Genomic DNA, 19646 nt, shown 5'->3' with positions numbered 1-19646 from the left:
TCTGTGTGACAAAATGGATACATGCTGAGAACCCATTATGCTTTTTTTTTTTAATTCTTTATCAGCAAGCATGCGGTGAAGTGGAAACTTGCTCTTGATCCTCGTGTTGTTTATCAGAACAGGCCAAGGTAAGCTGATTTGGCTTCCCTTAAAACCAGCTGTGTATCGATCAGGTGTACCTGAAAATAAAAGATAAGTGCATGCTTTCATGCACAGTAGTACAAATGGAACAGGGCTTTGTTGTCAGTGCTTATATCAGGGGTGTCAAACTCAAATACACAGTGGGCCAAAATTCAAAACTGGGCTAACATTAATGTTTATTGGAAAAAAAATCTTCCTCCAGATATAAGAATGAATCTTTTCTTATGGACTCAAACAAGTTTTGCTGAAAAACTGAATATGGAACAAGCAAAGCTTAATACTAAACAATATATATATTAGCTGTATAATACCAGTAGGCCAGCTCTAATAGTAACTTGGTATGGCTTTGCGGGCCAAATGTAATTAGGCTGCGGGCCAAATTTGGCCCGCGGACCAGAGTATAAGGTTTGGCTTATACATAATCATATAAGCCAAACCTATGGCTTATATGATTATGTCATGTAAGCAGTGTAATGTAATTAGTCGTGTAATTTAATTTTGATCCATGGCTGTAACAGTCAGAAGCAACGCTGTACCTTTGGAATTGGATATTTTGCAGGCATTGGTGCTCCATCTCTCCCAAAATCAGACAGGGTCCCACATTTTGGCACTCCATCCACCCAAAGGCCTTCATAAAGCTGGCCTTTGTCACAGTAGTAGAACTTTCCACGACCATCCTTCTTCCCCTCTCGCCAGCTACCTTCATACCTGTTTCCATTTGCTTAAACAAAAATGTGAAAGTCGCATTATAACATCCAAATTATAATCTAGTTTTGATTCACATGCATGTATAGAAAAGTTTCTCTTACAAAATATAAAGATTCCTTCTCCATGATTCTTATCCTTCAGCCACTTGCCCTCATAGATGTCTCCATTTGCATAGTACATCTTTCCCCAGCCACTCCGTTGGTCCTCGCTCCACTCCCCCTCATACACTGATGAGTTTTTGTAAAAGTATGTGCCATACCCCTGAGAAGCCGGACAAGTACATCACTGACCATACATACTGATATGTCTTGTAGCGTGCATGTGAAACATTATGGCAGATACATACATGCTTCTTTCCATTTGTCCATTCACCACAGTACTTCTTCACATACTTCTTTGATTCTGGGAGTAAAATGCTGTAGGTACCATACCCGTCACGTTTTCCGAATTTCCACTCTCCATTATAAATGGCACCAGACTTCTTCCAAACCTGATGTCCCTTGCCTTATAAAAATAAATAAACAAACAAGCAAACATGACAGCTGCACTACTTCGAACCTCTCAGGAGTTGAGTGGAAGCTGATGACAAACTATATCTCACCATGCTTCTTATTGTTCTGCCACTCCCCGGTGTATTCGTTTCCACTGGCTGAGAAAACTGTGTGCCGCAATCCACATTTCTGTGATTTAATGTCCAGCAGTGTTGACAATGGGGGACTAGTTGGAGGTCTTTTGAGAAATGGCATTGCTAGTTGTAGCTTGATGAAACCTGTAAGCATTAGAATGAAATTAAAAAAACAAATACATGTTTGCTGTCTTTCTGCCATTAAAAATTAAAACAAATATTTATTTGTATTTTTTGCCATCCATAAGTCAAAATTTAAAGTTATTGTCTCAAAATCTGACTTAATAACTCAAACGTTAAAATTATTTTGTCATGTTTGAGTTAGTAAATTGATATTTTATTTTTTGAGATACCTAACATACATTTTTGACTTGATAGATGTCAAAAAAAAGTTTTGTTGGTGGCACAAACAAGCTTCCACACCCATTAAGCAGTACATATCACCAAATTTATACAACAAAAGAAAAAAACACTGCTCTTCTTTGAGGTTTTAATTAGGAATTGACAGTATTTTAAACACTCTCACGACACTTTTCCATGATGTCTAATTGTATATCAAAACTGTATTTTCTAATTCAGAATATGAAAAGTAGCCACAAGGTAATCTAAGGAAACTAGTTAAGCTCTCCAGCTTAGTTAGCATTACAAGTAAAACAGAAACGTGGAAAAGCAAAATAGCAAAGTAGTTGTACCTTCGCGGAGTTTCCAAGCGGATAACTTACTGAAACTGAATCCGCTTGCAAACTTAGCCAAACAAAAGCCATTAATTTACCGAAGAAATCGAGAAAACATGTTACACGACTAGCCGTACACAGCTTCCCTGCTGACCAGCAGCAGCAGGCGAGCAAGTTTGTATGCTGTATCCTAGCAACAGCAATGTGTACAGTTATTGGTGACTTATAAATGTAATTGGGAGACCATTTAAAAATTCGAGTTTAACATGTTTGGATGTCATTTTTAATCCACAAGTCATGTTTTATTTATCTGCCGTTAGTTTTTTTTTTTTTTATTTACCACTTGATGGCTTCAACCGTGGTTAAACCACAGCGTTTGGTCATGACGGCGGTTTACGAAGTGCGCATGCTCCGCACAGGACAGTTAAAACTCGCCTGAGTGGCCGGAGCAGGAGCAGCCCGTGGGTGAAAAGCCTTGTAAAAGAGTCTTCTTCGCTGAATAAGCTACAACACTGCAATGTCCAAGCCGGGGTTTCAGGCGGAGTGGGAGGAAATTGATGAGGAATATCAACAATTACAGGTGACTGAAAACTTAAACGAGTATAGTATCATTTGTGCTAGGTTGGTAGGAGTAGCGTGCCGTCGAGGACATGCAGGGTTCTGTAGCAGTTTGTCTAGCTCTTTCCTATTCGCCATTCATTCTCAGGTCATCCGTAAACCGAGCATCGAGCCAATAAGTGGGCTGTTGGCAGCAGTATCCGAGGGATGCAATATATTTGCCGTGCGTTTTATAATGTTTCTGACTTTACTGTAACATCGCTGTGTTGCAGCCGCTAACATTAGCAATAGTCTTCTTGGGGCTAAGGTGCTTTGCGGCTAATAAGCAGCTACAGTAACTTAGCTAACCGCACACTGCATTGTTGTGCTATTGACTAATGTTAAATCATTGTTACCGAAGTTGAGGTAGAGGTTAAAGTGGCTTCACAAATTAGTTTCTGGGTCTTTGGCTTGGGTGATTTTATTTAGGAGTCCTTGGAGACATCAGCAGCCATCGTGAAGTTGACACGCTAGCTCACGTTAGCCATAGTTTGCTAACTTTGAACAACATGAAGATAAGATACTGTATTGTTCACCTAAAAACTCACAGTTTGTGCACACGTGGATCTGAAACTGAGCAGAAACCGCCTCCCGTTCATATTATAGCTTTTATATTTCAGCTTTATTTACATCTTTCAAACAGCTGCAGTTCTTTAGAGAATGTTAAAACACATATTTTGACTAAACCTTTACAACTATAAACAAATGTGTAAACAAATTTTGAAACGATAAAAGAAAAATGTCGTAAAGCTTTAACACTTACAGAAATATTGAGGGTTTTTTTTTGTTGTCCACTGAGGTGGAGTCATTCACCTTCAGACACTGGGGCCACGATGGCTAAAAGCTGATTCCTCCTGTGTGTATAGATCTTGGGACCAGGAGGCCAGCTGCATAGCATCTGAGTTATCTGTTTATCTGTATATGATGATTATGTGATCTCTGGGAGAGAGGCTGGTGCCAGACCCATAGAAGGATTTAAAACAGATTTTGCATCGTTTTCATGTTAGTTTGAATGGACGTGTACTTAGATCATGTGCTCAGTACTGGCTGACTGGTATAGCCCGTTCTTTTAACAGGCCATGTGCACCTCATCATAACTGATGTCAGGAAATGATCATGTGATAAAACAAAGAATGCAGAAACACAACAAATGAGAGCTGCATGTAGATTGCTTTCTTTTACCTATTAATTGCTGGGGAATTCTCCCTACTTTTTGTAGTGTCGCTAACTTTGAATTATTTCATCATAAGGACACTCATGAGGGCAAGTATTAAACAATTACTGTGCTCTGCTGAAGAGATCAGTCCTGCTTTTGTGATGGTGTGCTTAATGAGTAAAAGAATGGGGCAGGAAAGGTGTGCTGATTCAGAGCTACTGGGAAATCATGTGGGTGGGGTATAATTCGCATGTAGGTGATAAACAAAGACAAAGGTGTAAGCTCAACCTTGAGGAAAATAACTTTTGGGTGATTAGATCAAGGACTTGTGAGGGATGGAGGTACAACAAAGGGGGTTGAGCTGGCTCTAAGGGGGATAGGAATCTGAGCCCTGATTAGCAAACTTACATGTAGTTTACATGTATGACAATAGGATCTGCTTACGGGGATTGTTTCACTGAAGAACAGAGTATTAAAGGCTCAAAGATTCAGAGGATAGTGAGTCACTCTCAGCATGAATGGATGAAAGAACTTTTATTGTCATTATACATAGGCAAACTTTCATTGTACTTTCTCTTATGATTAAAATGACAATGAATGAACAGAATGAATAAATAAATAGGATTAATAAAAATGGGTATGTAATTAATGATAAACGAACTTAAAATTAGAAGCATGACTATATATGGGTGTGTCATCAGTTTTCACTGTTTAGCCAGGACATTTCTATTTACATTTTGGAGTCTACTAATTGTTTACTTTTAATTAATTTATAATTGTTATTGAAGCTGTCAGGTAAAAGACAGACGCAGTAGCTGTAATTTAAAAGTGTGCGTGCGTGCGTGTGTGCGTGCGATGCTTTTTGATGGGGACAAAGTGATGACAGTGTAGCTACGAACGCAAGTAAACCTGAGTATTTATTTTACTAAAGAATCGTGTGGAATTTGCAGTTTGTCTTCATACAGAAAGGTTGGACAGATTTTCCACTACTGCTGAAAGAGACTATGAGCCAAAACTTTCCTCTTTTGTTGTTTTGTTTGTTTTTTTTAAAGCTTGGCAAAGACTTGTAGGGATAATAATGCATTTTTACTCTATCAAACAAGGTTTTCAAGGGAATATGACAAATTTCAGTTGAAGTTAATCTGTAAACACCCACTGGCTTTTCTTTGTATTTGTATTTTGATTCAGTTGTGGCTGTATTTATCTTTAAGTCCTAGCTGGTTGTGCTTAATCCTTATTTCTGCATTTCAGCAGATGTTTCTAACCAGACATGTATTTAATTTATTCACAGGAAACTCACAAAATATACAGACAAAAACTAGAAGAGCTCACCAGTCTTCAAGCAACTTGCAGCAACGCCATCAGTAAACAGAGGAAATGTCTGAAAGACTTGAGGCACAGTTTAACCAAGTAAGTACACCTGCTATAAAAGTAGTCAAGCAAGTAGTCAACGGATTCCCACAACTAAAATAAGCACTTAAATGATCTGGTTTTGATTTCAGTGATATCATGGAGAGTGAAAAGTATCCTTCGTCTTTTCTGCTTTCCTTACAGGTGCGCACAGACGTGTGACGAGAAAGAGCTGAAACTAATAACTGACATCAAAACACAAATAAAAGATAAAGAAAATGTTTTCTTTGACATGGAAGCATATTTGCCAAAGAAAAATGGGTGAGTACTATTTGTTGTTAGTGAGTGATCTGCTGTAATAACTAAGCTTTATTTCATTAACTTGCATGTTTTTCATTTTCAGACTATACTTGAATTTGGTCCTGGGCAACGTGAATGTAACCCTTCTCAGTAACCAGGCAAAGTATGTGTCACCTTTTAGCCTCAGAAGCAGGTTCACGCTGTGGGTTCAGATTGGTTTTTATGTCAGTCTCTTATCATCTCTTTCTTCCGTTTATGCACACAGATTTGCCTACAAAGACGAGTATGAGAAGTTCAAGCTTTACATGACAATAATCCTGATGTTCGGAGCAATAACCTGCCTCTTCTTTCTAAACTGTCGGTGAGATAACCTCCCTCCCCTCGAAGTATGACTGGTGGTGTTATTTTATTAAGGATTGGGTTCTTATTTATTCTGCCTTGTTTAGGGTCACTGATGAAATCTTCAACTTTTTGTTGGTGTGGTACTACTGCACATTAACAATAAGGGAAAGCATCCTCATAAACAACGGCTCCAGGTGTGTTGCTACTATTGGAGGATTTATCCTTTAGTGGGTTATTTTTAAATTAAAGCCTTTGTCTATGGAAGATTTTTAGTTGGGAAAATTTTCGAGTTCCTCCTTTTTTTCTTTTCAGGATCAAAGGGTGGTGGGTGTCTCACCATTATGTCTCCACCTTCTTGTCAGGTGTTATGCTGACATGGTGAGATATTGTCTTTGTTGATTCAGCATTGTGTTGTTTTTATTTTGGGAAATGTGAATGAGTTGGTCTTTTCTTTCCTCAGGCCAGAAGGACCTATGTATCAGATGTTCAGGAGCCAGTTTCTTGCCTTCTCCATCTATCAAAGTAAGATGAATCCATGAGATTAATTCATTTACTTAGTGGTGCTAAATTGGCTTATTTATTTACACTCACTGGCCACTTAATTAGATACAGATGTTAGTACCAGGTTGGGAACCCTTTTGCGTTCAGATCAGAATTCTTCATGACATGTTAGATTCAATAAGGTCCTCGAAACATTTGGTCCATATTGACAGTTGCTGCAGGTTTGTCAGCTGCACGTACATGATGCAAAACTCCAGTTCCAATAAATCACAAAGGTCCTGTATTAGACTGAGATCTGATGACTTTGGAGGTAATCTGAGTAGAGTGAACTTATTGTGATTTTTAAGAAACCAGTTTGAGGTTATTTGAGCTTTCACATGGGGGCATTGTCTCGTTTTTGGACCATTTTCTGTAAACTCTAGAGATGGTTATGTGGGCAAAATCAGAGTTTCAGCTGAGTAGTTTATGAAATATTCAGACAAGCTCGTCTGGCAGAAACAACCATGCCACAGTCAGTCTCTTAAACCTCTCACCTTTCCTCATTCTGTTCAACAGTTCAAGATTTAATAGTTCAAAGTCCAACATAAACAGCTCAGTTACATCATGACAGCAGAGTAATCTGGGCACACCACTGAAAAGTATAGATGAAGTACCATACGAAAAGTACTTAGGGTTGACTTAAACCTCAGTTTTAAAAAAAAGGGGTTTTAAGCATGAAAGCCTTTCCTTTTTGTTATAAGGAACCTCATAACAAATAATGCATTTCACATGGTTTTCTGTTGTTTTGTCAAACATTGCCACACTTCATTGCATTCGAGGCACCATGCTGTCGCAGTGCCAAATAAATGACTACCAATTGAATCAGTAGTTGGCAATACGAGTGTCTTCCTGGAGGCAGAGACAAATATATTGTGATTATTCAAATTTGTGGAAGTAAACAAAAAGAAATGTTAAAAAGCAAATTGTCAGACTGGAGGTGCTTCTGTCACATTTTATTTGGCTTTTGTGATATTTAATGGATGAAAATAATATTTTCTGCCCTTCAGCCAATTATTGCATAAAACTGTGCATGGAGAGAGAAGATGCACTTGAGCTTAAGGTCTAAAATCTGGGATTTCAATTTAAAAAAAAAAAAAAAAAAAAAAAAAAAAAAGAGAGAGAGAGAGAGAGACACATTCTGTAAATCAAAGGTCTAGTTGAGGACCCAGAGGGGGGGGAAACAAACTCAAATGTTCCCATGTCAGACGCTGACATGCAGTCACACTGTGGTGTGATGCCACACTGTGCCAGAAGAGGGCAAGGTCAGGTCACTTGCAAAACCAAATTTGTTACATAACCCCCCAATAAAACTAAAACTTTGAATGACTTCAGGATGGGGCAGCTCTTAAAGGTGATGACTTACAAGTTTGTACTACAAAGAAATACAGTAATTAGAAAGTCATGTCACAGTATCATGTTCACAATGATGTTGGAAAAACTGGATTTGAATACTTTTCCTTTCCATTTGTAGGCAGCTAAGATTTATGAGTGTGTGTCTGCAACTGCTCTTGCAAACGTCTCTCTTTGTATTATGTGTCTGTATATTTACTCTTAAACCGTACAACTCATTGGATGGAGCCATACAACTGGATTGAGCTGAGGTACACAAAAATAAAAAGCTGTCAGTGAAGATCTTCATTAAATCTTTGTTGTAGTCTGGGATTAGACTTGATCTGTATTTGCAGAACTTGCTCTAAATGTCTGTAAAAAGGTTCTTGGTGAGAAGCTTTTTAAATAAGAGCTTTAATAATGCAAATGATTTAAAGTTGATAGTTGGATTTAATAAGGTTGTAGAAAGGCCTAAAAACTAACCGGACTATAACAAAGAGCAGTTTATTTAACAGTGATGGAAAATGATGAGATTGTAGCTGCTGCATCAGCAGTTGTTAAGCAGTTTGTGGAAATAGGTCTTCATCTGAGTATAGAAGGGAAGTCACGTGACACACTGGCGGTTGCACTTGTTGATATGTATATCATATGCAGACTCATGAAGTGTCAACTCTGTGAGGGTGCTCTCTGGTCAGGGTTTTGGGTGACAAGTCAAATGTTTGAAAGTGTAATAATTAAAAAAAAAAAAAAAGTCTCCCTGACGGATTCAACTGACTGTAGAACTTGTGGTTTTGAGCCAAACTTCACATGGAGAGCTGCAGTTTGTTGATTGTTATTGTCTCCATCAGTGCTCTACAATAAGAACGTGGTTATAAAGTGCAGTGTGAATAATTATTTTTAATCTTTTTGTTCCTCCAGGCTTTGTTCAGTTCCTTCAGTACTACTACCAGAGCGGCTGCTTATACAGGCTGCGAGCTTTGGGAGAGAGAAATCAGCTGGACCTCACAGTGGGTGAGCTATTTTTGATGATAACCATTTCAGTTGTTTGAGTCATCTGCAACATCATGTCTGGGTGGGGGAAATGGGGTAAAGGTGAGAGATGGGGGCAGTTGTTAACATCAGCGTGCAGGGTCACAGATGTCCCAACACGCTGGAGCACCGATGACACAGATCTGCTTCCTCAAACGTCAAGCTGTTGAGCAGTGAAATCAGAGTGAGAGCACTCCAAAAAAACAAAACAAAACATGACAAGTGACTGTTTTTCTGTCTCTGCAGAGGGATTTCAATCTTGGATGTGGAGGGGACTCACATTTCTTTTGCCTTTTCTATTTTTTGGCCATGTAAGTTTTCATGTTTTTCTACTTGTATCCAATCTAAAACTTCTATTGCTCGATTGCGCTTTTCAGGAGGACTGCACAAGATCCTCACTGGGCATTAAGAGCATAAACTGGCCAGGCGTTTTTTAAAAGAAACGTGTCTGTGCAGCAACATCATGAAAGATGATGCCTCCTCTTCTTTCACAGTTTTGGCAGCTGTACAACTCGGTGACCTTGTTCCGCTTGGCAAGCCATGAGGATTGTAAGGAGTGGCAGGTAAGGATCGCATTTGCAGTTCAAGTGCTTAAATGTCAAACCGACATGTTGAAGCAGAGCTCAAAGATAATTTTATGTAAGAGGAAAATGTTTGAAACGCTTCTTTTGGATTTCATTTGTACATTCCTCGTGTATATTTGGTAGCAGTATAAGTTGAGTCCACATTTGGGGTCGTATTCAGAGTTGTATTTACAAATTCTGACCCTACCATCAGAGTCTCATCATCCGTCTCATTTCCTCTAACCTCTGACATGAAGGCTTTTTAACCTAGAGAAGTGCCGCTCACTGAATGTTCTCGGTTTTCGGTCCATTCTCTGTAAACCCCAGAGATGGTTGTGCGGGAAAGTCCCAGTCTGACACTAATAACTGTGCCATGTTCAGTGTCGCCTACAATCTGTTGAACTTTGCTCGCGCTGTGCCTGCACTTTCCTCATCACAGCAAGAACCGTCTGCGAACACAAGTGTTAGGAAATGATGCGTTTTAGAACAGTCGTCTTCATTTTCGTGTCCTGTTTGAAAGGCACACAGCTGCACATGCCATGACTTGTAACCCTTTTTTTCTTCTTTCAGGTATTCATGCTGGCTCTAACATTTCTCGTCCTGTTCCTGGGAAACTTTCTCACCACGGTAAAAGTCGTCCACCAAAAAGTTCAGAAAAACTCAGAGAAGGTCCAAAAAACTGACTGAGAATAACCTCAGCAAGGCATCTTCAAGGGCCAGTCATTTTGAAGTAACATGCACAATCGCTTGATGGACTGAACAGAGTGTGATCAGGTCGAGAGACGATGAGGCTGAAGCCACCGTTTTCTCTCGGGCAGCAGCGTCCGGCCAAAGTTTCTGACAAACATGTTTTTACATATGTATGACTGTGTTGATGTTCATATGGGCACATCACAAAGTGACGTTCACCTGATAGATTAGTCTCTTTAACGTGTGTGTGTGTGTGGAAAGAGTGCGTTTATTTGGGTGTTTGTGTCTGTGCATGAACCTTAGCGGAGAGCCTCTGTTCAAATCATATGCAAGTAATGAGGGAAGGTAGCATCGTTTAACAGAACAGAAAATAGTTTGCCTTTGAAGACCTAACGTCTGTCACGCACATACTTCATACTTCTGTGAAGTAATGATGATCAAAACGTCTCCCAAAAAAATTGATCACTTTCAGTTTGAGGCTGTACTTTACCACCTTCTTTTTGTCTCATCTCCCTGTTGTGTGATATTATTTTTACTGCTAGTCTTTAGGTCCTGAAAATCTCAAATGTAGGTCCAAAGCTTAAAAAAAAAAAATCAAACTGATACTTGAGTATTGAGATTTATCTGAAAGGGTGGAGGGAAAAAAAGAATCCCTCTGCTGTCTCGAGTGAGAGCAGCTGCTCTGTCTTTACTGTTACTGTTTTGTTTCCAGATGAGTTGGGACTACAAAGGGAGCGCTACATTGTTTGTCTTTTAGAAAGCAGCGGTTTCAAAAGCCATAACTTTTTCTTTTTTTTCTTTAAATCCAAAGAAGATGCACATAACATTTAGCGACACAGTTTTTGGGGAAGATAGTTCACATTACTGTTCTGTGAGTTCCCGTTTTGTTACATGTTGGAGAAATGTTTTGATTAAATGCTGCTATTGGCACCAGTACTGTGAGACTGATACTGAATTATGATTTTTTTTTTTTTTTTTTTTTTTTTAAATAAATGTATTCGATTATTTTTGTAATTCCAATCCACAGACCCATATACCCTATAATATTTGAATTAATTTATCGTGAGACCTTTCACTTTGCTTCACATAGTTTTCTCTGATGCCTTACTTTTTATTCATGGGATGGGGGAGGGGACAAAAAAACACTTGTATTGTGAAAATGGTTTCATTGATTGTGTCATGTCTTGTGCAATCATGCTCCTGGAGAGAATCTCAGTATCTGTGTACGACTTTTTTCTTTTTTTTTTATTGAGGGAAATTGATCACATCTGATGTGATTTAAAACACTTTGTCTTTAACACACAGAAAAATTGTACGTAGCCATTTTTCAAGAATGCAATTTGCTCCCTGAGTTTTTCATTCATGTGTCCGTTATGGTTAAATCAGCACCTGATTAAGAACATTTACTCGTTTTTTCTTGTTCTCACAGGTGTTCACTGTATTCATTACATTGTTTCAGTCCAACCTGTGATAAAAGCCTAAATAAACTGCAGCCGCTCTAACGTGTTATGGTTTTTCAACTCTAGTGGGCGCTATTGGTAAAGCTAAGAGCCGTGCTTCAGACTGACGGCCACAAAACAACCTAACAGTCATGAGTTGGGTTTTTTGTTTTTTCTCCTCCTTCACTCCTTTAGATTGTAAAAGCTACATCACAATACAAACAATAACTCGGTGCCTCCAATAAATATGTTTTTGGTAAAATAACTACAAAATTCCTCAGGAAGAAAAAAATACATAAAAATAAAAGACATAACATATGAAAGTAAAACCCTCCAAAAGAGGGTGTTTCAAGCTCCACGTTGCAACTTGCAAAATTGTCTTTCCTGTTGTGTCATCACTCATTTCCCTGTAACACTGAAGGAACATGTGCAGGCCCCCAACTTTCAATCTCTGCAAGACACTGAGCACAATCTGTCTCACTGAAGAAGAGGGTTCTTGTGGCTTTTTGTCCTTTTTTAAAAAAAAAAAAAAACTTTCACAAAATGATACATTTCTTCTTCCTCTTGTTATTCCTCTGTTTTCGGTTGAAGGCCAAAGCCCTCTTCGTTGCCTCTCTGAAAACGTCTTCCACGTTCTCCTGATACTTCGCCGAGCACTCGAGGTAGAGCTCTGCGTTCATGTGCTGGCGAGTCTCCTCACCCTGGGTGAGAGAAAAAAGTGAATGAAAATCAAAGCAAGTTTTAGACTGTAAAGCTGCGAAGACAACGATCAGTAAAGGAAGAAGGAAAAAACATGTATCTGAAGGAACTCCGTAGCTTTTAGATGTGGTGATGGGTTCTGGTTAGCGTGCATGCTCTTGTATCCTGTAACATCAGTGAAAACATGTTTACAGAGATCGGTGAACGTCTGCATGGTTCGCTTCTTACTTGCATGTAAGTGACATGAGCCAGATTCATAGCCTTCAGCTTCCTGGCACACTCTTTGTCCTTCCTGAGGTCAGTCTTGCAGCCAATCAGTATGACTGGCGTGTCCCGACAGAAGTGCTTCACCTCTGGGTACCACTAGGCAAACAGAATAGGGAGTTTAACGGTGTGATACAGTGCATGTCTGTTATTTCCCCTATTAGATTTTTGAATTATTTGGCATTACTCTGTTTGTTTACAGCACTGATTGGTCCTGTATTGTAATCCTTGCTCACATGAAGGCTTGCACAACATAAGAGTTAATAATATACGAGACAATGCAAGCCAGCACCAACATACCAGGCGATTAATGATTAATCGTAAACTGGATCTTAAACAAAAAACGAGAACGTTTGGCGACATTCCTGTGCCGGCATGTGTAACTTGGCTCATTGTTAACGCTTATTTTAAAATAGAAAAGGATCACCTTTATCAGGACGTTCTCATAGCTGGTTGGGTTTGTGACATCAAAGCAGACTAGAACCAGATTAGCTTCTTGGTATGAAAGTGGCCTCAGTCGATCATAGTCGTCCTGTCCTGAAAGGAGAAGGGCAAGAAATATGGGTTAGCCGATAAATGTAGAAGTGTGAATACGCCCATACGCTACAAAACTCTGTGTGTGCGTCTAAAGGAACAAAAGGACAAAGATTCTGCTTTTAATGCAACAGTCTAAACATAAAAATGCTACAAAGTTTATGGTAGCTATAAGAAACCACATCCTGGCTTCAGTTTCCTCTGCAGCTGATGTAAGGCACCCTACAGCAGATAAGCTGACAGACCAGACTGCCGTGGCTTTTCCTGACAATGAAATGTCTTCTTAAAAAAGCTCTTCAGATAACATGGAAATGTGTTAAAACTGTCACTTTTGAGTCACACTGCCCACTTTACGAATCTAATTTTGGTACTAGCAAGTCGACGCTGTACAGCTGGCCATACATGCTCTATTTCAAAACATATAAAATACTGTTATTAATATATATTTAAATGGTTTGACGAAGCAAAAATACATAAAATTAGTCCATAAAATGTTTTGAGGGTCTAATCTGAGACTCTAGGTTTACTTCCAGTCAAGTTTTTGGATATTTACTTGATTGTAGGTGTTTCGTTTGGTTTATTTACCCTATAAAAAACCCTCATATTAACAGCTGCTTAGTACACTTATATTTTAGACAGTTCCTGAAATATCATGATGATGATGCTCTGACATGAACGTCAACCTTTACTACTTCCTTCTACAGTGTTTCTCAGAGCACGAAGATAACAACCGAATTCACAAGATGGGAGTGTGGTTGAACTTTAATATCTTAAAAAGCAAAAAAATAAAAGGGTGTTTCTCTTCCTCTCGCTTGATAATCACATTAGATTAGATACAATACTTCTGTTTTATTCCACCCAGAGGACAAATAATGTGGCCTCTGAGCTAAAAAATAAACCCTGATGTCTTCTCATACAATGTGAAATTTAAGTGAAGAAAAGAACCCTGAATCACAGAGATGATTGTTGATTTTTCTTTGGTCTTACCGGCTGTGTCATACAGGTTGAGCTTTATCTCTTTTCCTCCAAGAGTGATAGTCGTGGTGTATTTTTCAAACACTGAAGGTGCATACTTCTGTTTTTGACACACAAAAAAGAAAGCTTTCCAACTTTAAGAGACAGTGTCATGTTTATATATCCCTTCATTTATACCGATTTGAAGTGTTTCAGAGGTGTGCCTCGTTAATCTTTGGAAAGGCAGCTTACAGTGCTGGGTGTGACAGGTTACAGTCACACATCAGAACTGCGTTCATAAATTCAGAAAGCTGTGATGAGTGAAAAGTGACACGGGAGCTCTTCTTACCTCTGGAAAATCACCTTTGGCATAAACCATCAGAAGAGATGTTTTCCCGCAGCCTCCATCTCCCACAATTACAATTTTAAGTTCATCTCCCTTTTTCGTGGTGCCGCTCCCGGCACCGTTTTGTGTCATCTCGCCTCCAAAGTGTCACGCAGGTGCTCCCTCCAGATTTAACTTAAATACATGACACAGCCTAGCGAGTCTATTTTTGAATGGTTGAGATGATTTACAGGGAGTGTCAGCGAGGAACAGCCAAGCCTCATGTTTTACCAGGTAGCTCACTCTGCTCACCACTTCCTGTTCCTGTCACACTGTCTGCCTCCAATTGACCCCCCACTTCTCTCCTCTCCTATTATGAGCCTGTTCACTGAAAGCATGCCGCTCTCTCGCCAAATTACACATGTGAAGCGACTGAGTCTGGCTGCTCCTACTTCCTCTACCGCAATGTGTTTGCGTATTTCATTTTCTGGGTGGGTACTCAGTCTGAAGCACTGCCCCCACTGACCGTGTGGCGTGTGTGTGCGAGGGATAACACTGAGAAATGCTCACTTTTCACGCTGATCCTACTGATGCAGGATCAGCAGGTTTTTGTTGACACTGACAGCTGTCACTACAGAGGTTTCTATACTCCTGCCTGTGGAGGTGTGAAGCATTGTCTTGGTGAGACTGAGTGGGTCACTGGGTGCACCCATCTAAATGTGAGCTTTTTCCAGGTAAAAAGCCTGTTTTGGTTATCTTTTCCACTGTCAGGCTGGAAAGATATAACAGTTGGAACCTTAAGGAAGCATGCAAGCAGCTTGCAGGTAGAATATTTAATATATCTGAAACAGAAAACAGAGCATCTGAGCACCAGCGCTTCCAGATTAGATCACAATAACTGTATATTACTTTAAAATTAAAGTGTTTTCTGTACCATGTGATCATTTTGAGTCCTCAGCAGGATGTGAGTAATGCTTCTCTGCTGTGACATCACAGATGGTACCATCAGGACAAACTATTTTCTCTCTTCCCAGGGTGCAGTTTATGGATGTGGGGTTTTTTTGGTCTTTTTTTTATAATGTGATGAATCTTTTCAAGGGCGTGAGGATTTTTTTTAAGTTCATTTTTGTATTTTCCAGTGTTTTGGGCGTATTTTCTTGTCACAGCGGTGAGTGTTACAAACTAGAGCTAAACACCGACGTGGCTAGATATTAAAAGACACACACAGCAGAAAGTGTGAGAAAGCAGGTTTGGGAACGTGTTTCATTCGGCAGTGTAGATGACTGGTTATCAGTGACTGTGGGTGTCGGGAGAGAGCAGATCACAGGGAACAACCATATATGATCACAAAACGCCAAACACTTAAACATGCTGATGTGGACTAAAAAGGTCAAATTAAACCCAGAGGTGTTTAATGATATGTTTAGCTGGATTATGGAAGTGCTGAAAATGTGAGCAACCTGTCCCTTTAAGAGAAAAGGCTGACACACTTCCTCCATTTTACAAATGTGAAGAAATTGGCACAAAATAAACTTGTTTCTACTCAAAATTCCTCCAGTAAATTCCTCCAGTAATCTCACCGTATATTGTGTCATTACAGCTAAGGCACAGTTTTAAGGATGGGCCCAAAAATTCAACAAAATCTCCTTTTAGTTTCCATAAAAAGAAAACAATAAAATTAATGCATAGTCTATTTATTTCATCATCTCACAAACACACGCACGCACACACACACAGACAAGAGGTAATAAAACTTGCAATGAGAGTATGTTACAGATCATTATGTGGAATAGTACAGCAATACACTACACATGCAAATATTTAAGAGCTAAGAAGAAGAAATCTGGCTTTTTTTCCCCTTTACAGTACCAATCAATCTCTGCACGGGGAAGAGGGGAATAAATCCTTGAAAAAGCCAACTGTGCCCATAAATAATGAAAAACACGACTCCGAGGAATGTTTGATTTGATTCAGTCCTTCAGGATTTAAAGCTGAAAGTACAAAAAACCATAAAAAATAGACACAGCAGTGTACCTGTCAGTTTTGTACAGTATGCAATAAATACGCAATAAATTTCAAAAGAAATATGTTGAATAAGTTACATTTTTTAAAAGTGCTTGATTGACTTACAAGGTGTAATTGGCAGCATAACATATGGCTTAAAAGGATATTAAATTGTCCTTACATATCCACACGCATACAGCCCATTTTCATCAGTTAATAAAGAAAGAACAATTGTCAAAATATTATCACTCCGAAGAGAAAGAGACAGCTGTCCTGCAGGGGAAAAAGGCCAGTCCTCTCTGTGTGGAATATTCCAGACTGTCAGCGGCAGCGCTGAACGGGCACAACCCACTCGGGAAGCTTTTTTTTTTTTAACAACAGAAAAAATAAAAAACAAAAGGCCTATAAGTAACCCAATTGGTGTCGATTTAATCGCAAATCCATCTCTAAAGTAATGTCACATTTTCACTTTTTTGTTGTTTGTTTTAAACATATCCATAAAACCCTCTACATAGCCGTAACCGTGGGCTGGCTGTGAGCAAGGAGAAGCTTAACATAGAGAGAGGGGGGAGGGGGAAGGGTATTGAAGCCCTGTGACCTGAATGCGCGCGCCCGGCAGCTTAGGGCCGGCAGTTGATAACAAGAAAAACAGGCCTCCGACACGCACACTGACACACAGAGAAAGACTGCACCATTTAACTAAAGAGGTGTATCTAGAGACCCCCCCCCCCCCGCGTGCCCCCCTTCCATTTTACGTACGTGAATAAAGACCCTCCCCTTCTGTATATTTAACTCCTTCACCGAAAAAAAGAGGTTCATATCTTGTTTGTCTAATCTGGTAAAACAGCCGTTGATCCGCTGGACTTTGAAGCGAGAGATCACGCGCACGCTGCGTGCTATTTTCGCCTAGATACCAAACAACAGAGCTGCCGCTGCAGTGGATTCTTCGTGACCTTATATGGCAACGGTGTGTAGGAGGGGGAGGGGGTTCCAACGAATGCGCTCGAGCTCTCGGCGCGAGTCAGCCTAGCAACCGACCGCCTGACTACGCCGGTTTTATGAAAGTTTCCTTCCTCACACGCAGTTGTCGTCTTTTCTTCTCTTTTTAGATTCGTGTAAAAACAGCCACCATTTTGGATTAATTAAATAAAAAATAAATCACCCCCCAGTGGCGCTTAGTGTGGTTACTTCCAGTTGAAATTACCCTCGGATTAAAAAAAAAAAAAAAAAAAACGCTCTCCTGAGCCTCACCCAGTTATGGCGCAGCAGCTTTTTCACGGCACAGTGCTCTCCTTTGTCTGTAAAGAAGCCATTTTGAGACAGAGAACAGCAGAGAAAACCACTGAACAAGTGTTGCCTACATACCACTAAAAAGGTCTCTGTTTGGAGAGGGGGAAGAAGCAGTTTAAAAAACACAAGATTTCTTCCCATAAGATTCTTTTTTTGTGGCTCGTTTAAGACTTGGATTACATGTTTTGAATACTGCCTGTAAGTTTGCAATATCATTAAAAATGTGGGTTACAGTTACTCCTTTTTTTAACAATTACGCTGACGTCGTTTTGTATCAACTGCTTCTTTGATGTCTGCTCTCTTATGAGACTATTTAATGTAGACACATAAAGCTGGCAAATTGAGTGAAATAGCTCAAAAATCCATTACCTGTCCAAAACATTATCCTTGCAGTTTTAAGTGAAGTGTAGATCAGCTAGAAATGTCGAAAAAAAAGCAAGAGAGGCTATTATCGACTGCAATCCTGTCTTCAGGGAGAGAGAAGAGATGGTTTTGCATATTGCCCACACAGATGATGCTTGAAGATGCATATTCGCTGGCTGAGAGAGGCAAAGCTACCACTGATCAAAAAAAAGTTATCAAAAGAGCGCTATCTTTTCGTGCTAATGGATTCCTTCCTTTTCAGGAGACGCATTCCCACCCCTTATTAATGCCACTATTAGAGGATCCGAAGATGGAGCTGAAAACATTCCTCCTGCCCCTGCGTTTAGGCCTGTTAACTGCTGAGGTAAATATTTTCAGCCTGAAAGTTTTCCCTCCATCTCTTTAATCTGAGGTTGTGTTTTTAAAAGGAAAAAAAATCGCTGTAGAAGCTGGAAAAAAATTAAATAATTAAAAATGGTGGTGGTGATGGGGGACTTCCTAAGTGGACTTCTTTCTAAATTTAAATTATGCCCTTGAAGTAAGGTCAAGTCGACAATTGCACATTTGGCTCTTTCTTAGTTGGACAGCACAAACCTAGTCGATTCAAGCTGTCTCCACAGTTGCAGTACAGGACACAACAGGAGACACCAGGGTGTTTAAAGCGTTGCTGTTGTGAGAGGAAAAGTTGGAGACGTTGTTAATCAGAGCAAATGGATTATCAGTCAACAAACTATTTAACGAGCGGCCATTAGGTCTCCGTGGCCTGCTTTCAGTCATCTGAGGAGCACTGATGTTACAAACCCTGCACCTCTAGCCTTGTATGTTTTAATGTCAGCATGCCAATGGACATATTTTTTTAAACAATAAAGCTGCAGCATTTTTATGTGATCACATAGCTCAAGTAGACAAAAGTGACAGACATACTTTTAATAACATTAACTGCATGCCTCACATTTTACATTAATTTGTTAAATTTAAAAATAAATTATGATAAAAGACTTGAACTTACTCATTGCAACTCATATCCTACAAGGCCATAAGTGCAATGCCAGCAAGCTGCCATTGCACATTTTGTCACTTTGTGTTTTTCCCCCACCCCAACCTCTATCATTTTAAACATCTCCAAAAGCATAAAGCTGTTTATTCACAACACTTTTGGTTTCTTTTCACTTAAGAAATATAAATACTGTTATATGGGTGTGCCATGACCTAGTTAAGACAAAGATGGATTCCAAGGCAGAGGAAAAAAGGCTCAAAATGTCACGGGGTAATTGCATCCAGCACATTCTCTTCCTTCTTCTCAATCCTTTAAAAGGAGCAATCATAGTTTTATCATAGTCCGTGAGAGATGAGGAAATCAAATGTAAGATCCCTTTGGAACAAAGGAAACCCATATAGGCCATTGAGTCCTGTTTAAGGAAAATGGCTGCCGAGAGCGCTCAGCCCCCTCTCTCTGCTCTCTGTTGAAGGACTCCTGAGCCGTGCCTCTAATAGCAGACGGCTCCTCTGCTGCTGCGCTCTGATTGGCTCGTTGAACTACCGCTGTTAACCAGCCAATTGCCCGAGCACTGCAAACAGCACCAGGCAATGTCAAACAAAACCCAGTTTGTCCGATAGCAACGCACCTCCACTGAAATAATTTACAAACTGAGAGAAGCACAGTCAGGTTTATTATTATATAAATAAAAGCGCCACCGTTTTTTTTAAATGCTAGCATAACATTAATAATT

The 19646-nt window shown here is 39.6% G+C and overlaps 3 protein-coding genes across 8 annotated transcripts; 1 reads left to right on the top strand and 2 right to left on the bottom strand.

Moving 5' to 3' along the window:
- Positions 1 to 31: 31 nt before the first annotated feature.
- Positions 32 to 2602, bottom strand: morn3 (MORN repeat containing 3). 4 transcript variants are annotated; one of them, XM_085168317.1, is made up of 6 exons: positions 2489 to 2602; positions 1451 to 1618; positions 1196 to 1353; positions 951 to 1110; positions 678 to 862; positions 32 to 203 (listed from the first exon to the last, which is right to left on the bottom strand). In XM_085168317.1, the coding sequence occupies exons 2-6, from the start codon at positions 1593 to 1595 to the stop codon at positions 114 to 116; spliced, it is 738 nt and encodes a 245-aa protein (XP_085024443.1). In that variant the 5' UTR covers positions 1596 to 1618; positions 2489 to 2602; the 3' UTR covers positions 32 to 113. The 4 variants fall into 4 exon arrangements, with proteins under 4 accessions (XP_085024443.1, XP_085024442.1, XP_085024441.1 ...); XM_085168316.1 differs by lacking the exon at positions 2489 to 2602 and adding an exon at positions 2197 to 2346; XM_085168315.1 differs by lacking the exon at positions 2489 to 2602 and adding an exon at positions 2167 to 2345.
- On the top strand, positions 2590 to 10643 carry tmem120b (transmembrane protein 120B). Its single transcript, XM_085168309.1, has 12 exons — positions 2590 to 2728; positions 5193 to 5311; positions 5456 to 5572; positions 5655 to 5714; positions 5817 to 5912; positions 5998 to 6087; positions 6206 to 6271; positions 6354 to 6415; positions 8681 to 8773; positions 9038 to 9102; positions 9286 to 9354; positions 9925 to 10643. The coding sequence occupies exons 1-12, from the start codon at positions 2666 to 2668 to the stop codon at positions 10039 to 10041; spliced, it is 1017 nt and encodes a 338-aa protein (XP_085024435.1). The 5' UTR covers positions 2590 to 2665; the 3' UTR covers positions 10042 to 10643.
- A 184-nt stretch (positions 10644 to 10827) lies between these two features.
- Positions 10828 to 17769, bottom strand: rhof (ras homolog family member F). Of its 3 annotated transcripts, none has more exons than XM_085168311.1 (5): positions 17515 to 17769; positions 13968 to 14055; positions 12874 to 12983; positions 12411 to 12545; positions 10828 to 12184 (listed from the first exon to the last, which is right to left on the bottom strand). In XM_085168311.1, the coding sequence occupies exons 1-5, from the start codon at positions 17767 to 17769 to the stop codon at positions 12020 to 12022; spliced, it is 753 nt and encodes a 250-aa protein (XP_085024437.1). In that variant the 3' UTR covers positions 10828 to 12019. The 3 variants fall into 3 exon arrangements, with proteins under 3 accessions (XP_085024437.1, XP_085024440.1, XP_085024438.1); XM_085168314.1 differs by lacking the exon at positions 17515 to 17769 and adding an exon at positions 17023 to 17133; XM_085168312.1 differs by lacking the exon at positions 17515 to 17769 and adding an exon at positions 14284 to 15823.
- Between the last annotated feature and the right edge of the window lie 1877 nt (positions 17770 to 19646).

This window comes from Neolamprologus multifasciatus, chromosome 7, assembly GCF_963576455.1.
Source record: "Neolamprologus multifasciatus chromosome 7, fNeoMul1.2, whole genome shotgun sequence".
In the NCBI taxonomy this organism is placed as follows: Eukaryota; Metazoa; Chordata; class Actinopteri; order Cichliformes; family Cichlidae; genus Neolamprologus; species Neolamprologus multifasciatus.
This window is presented reverse-complemented; position numbering and strand designations above follow the sequence as displayed.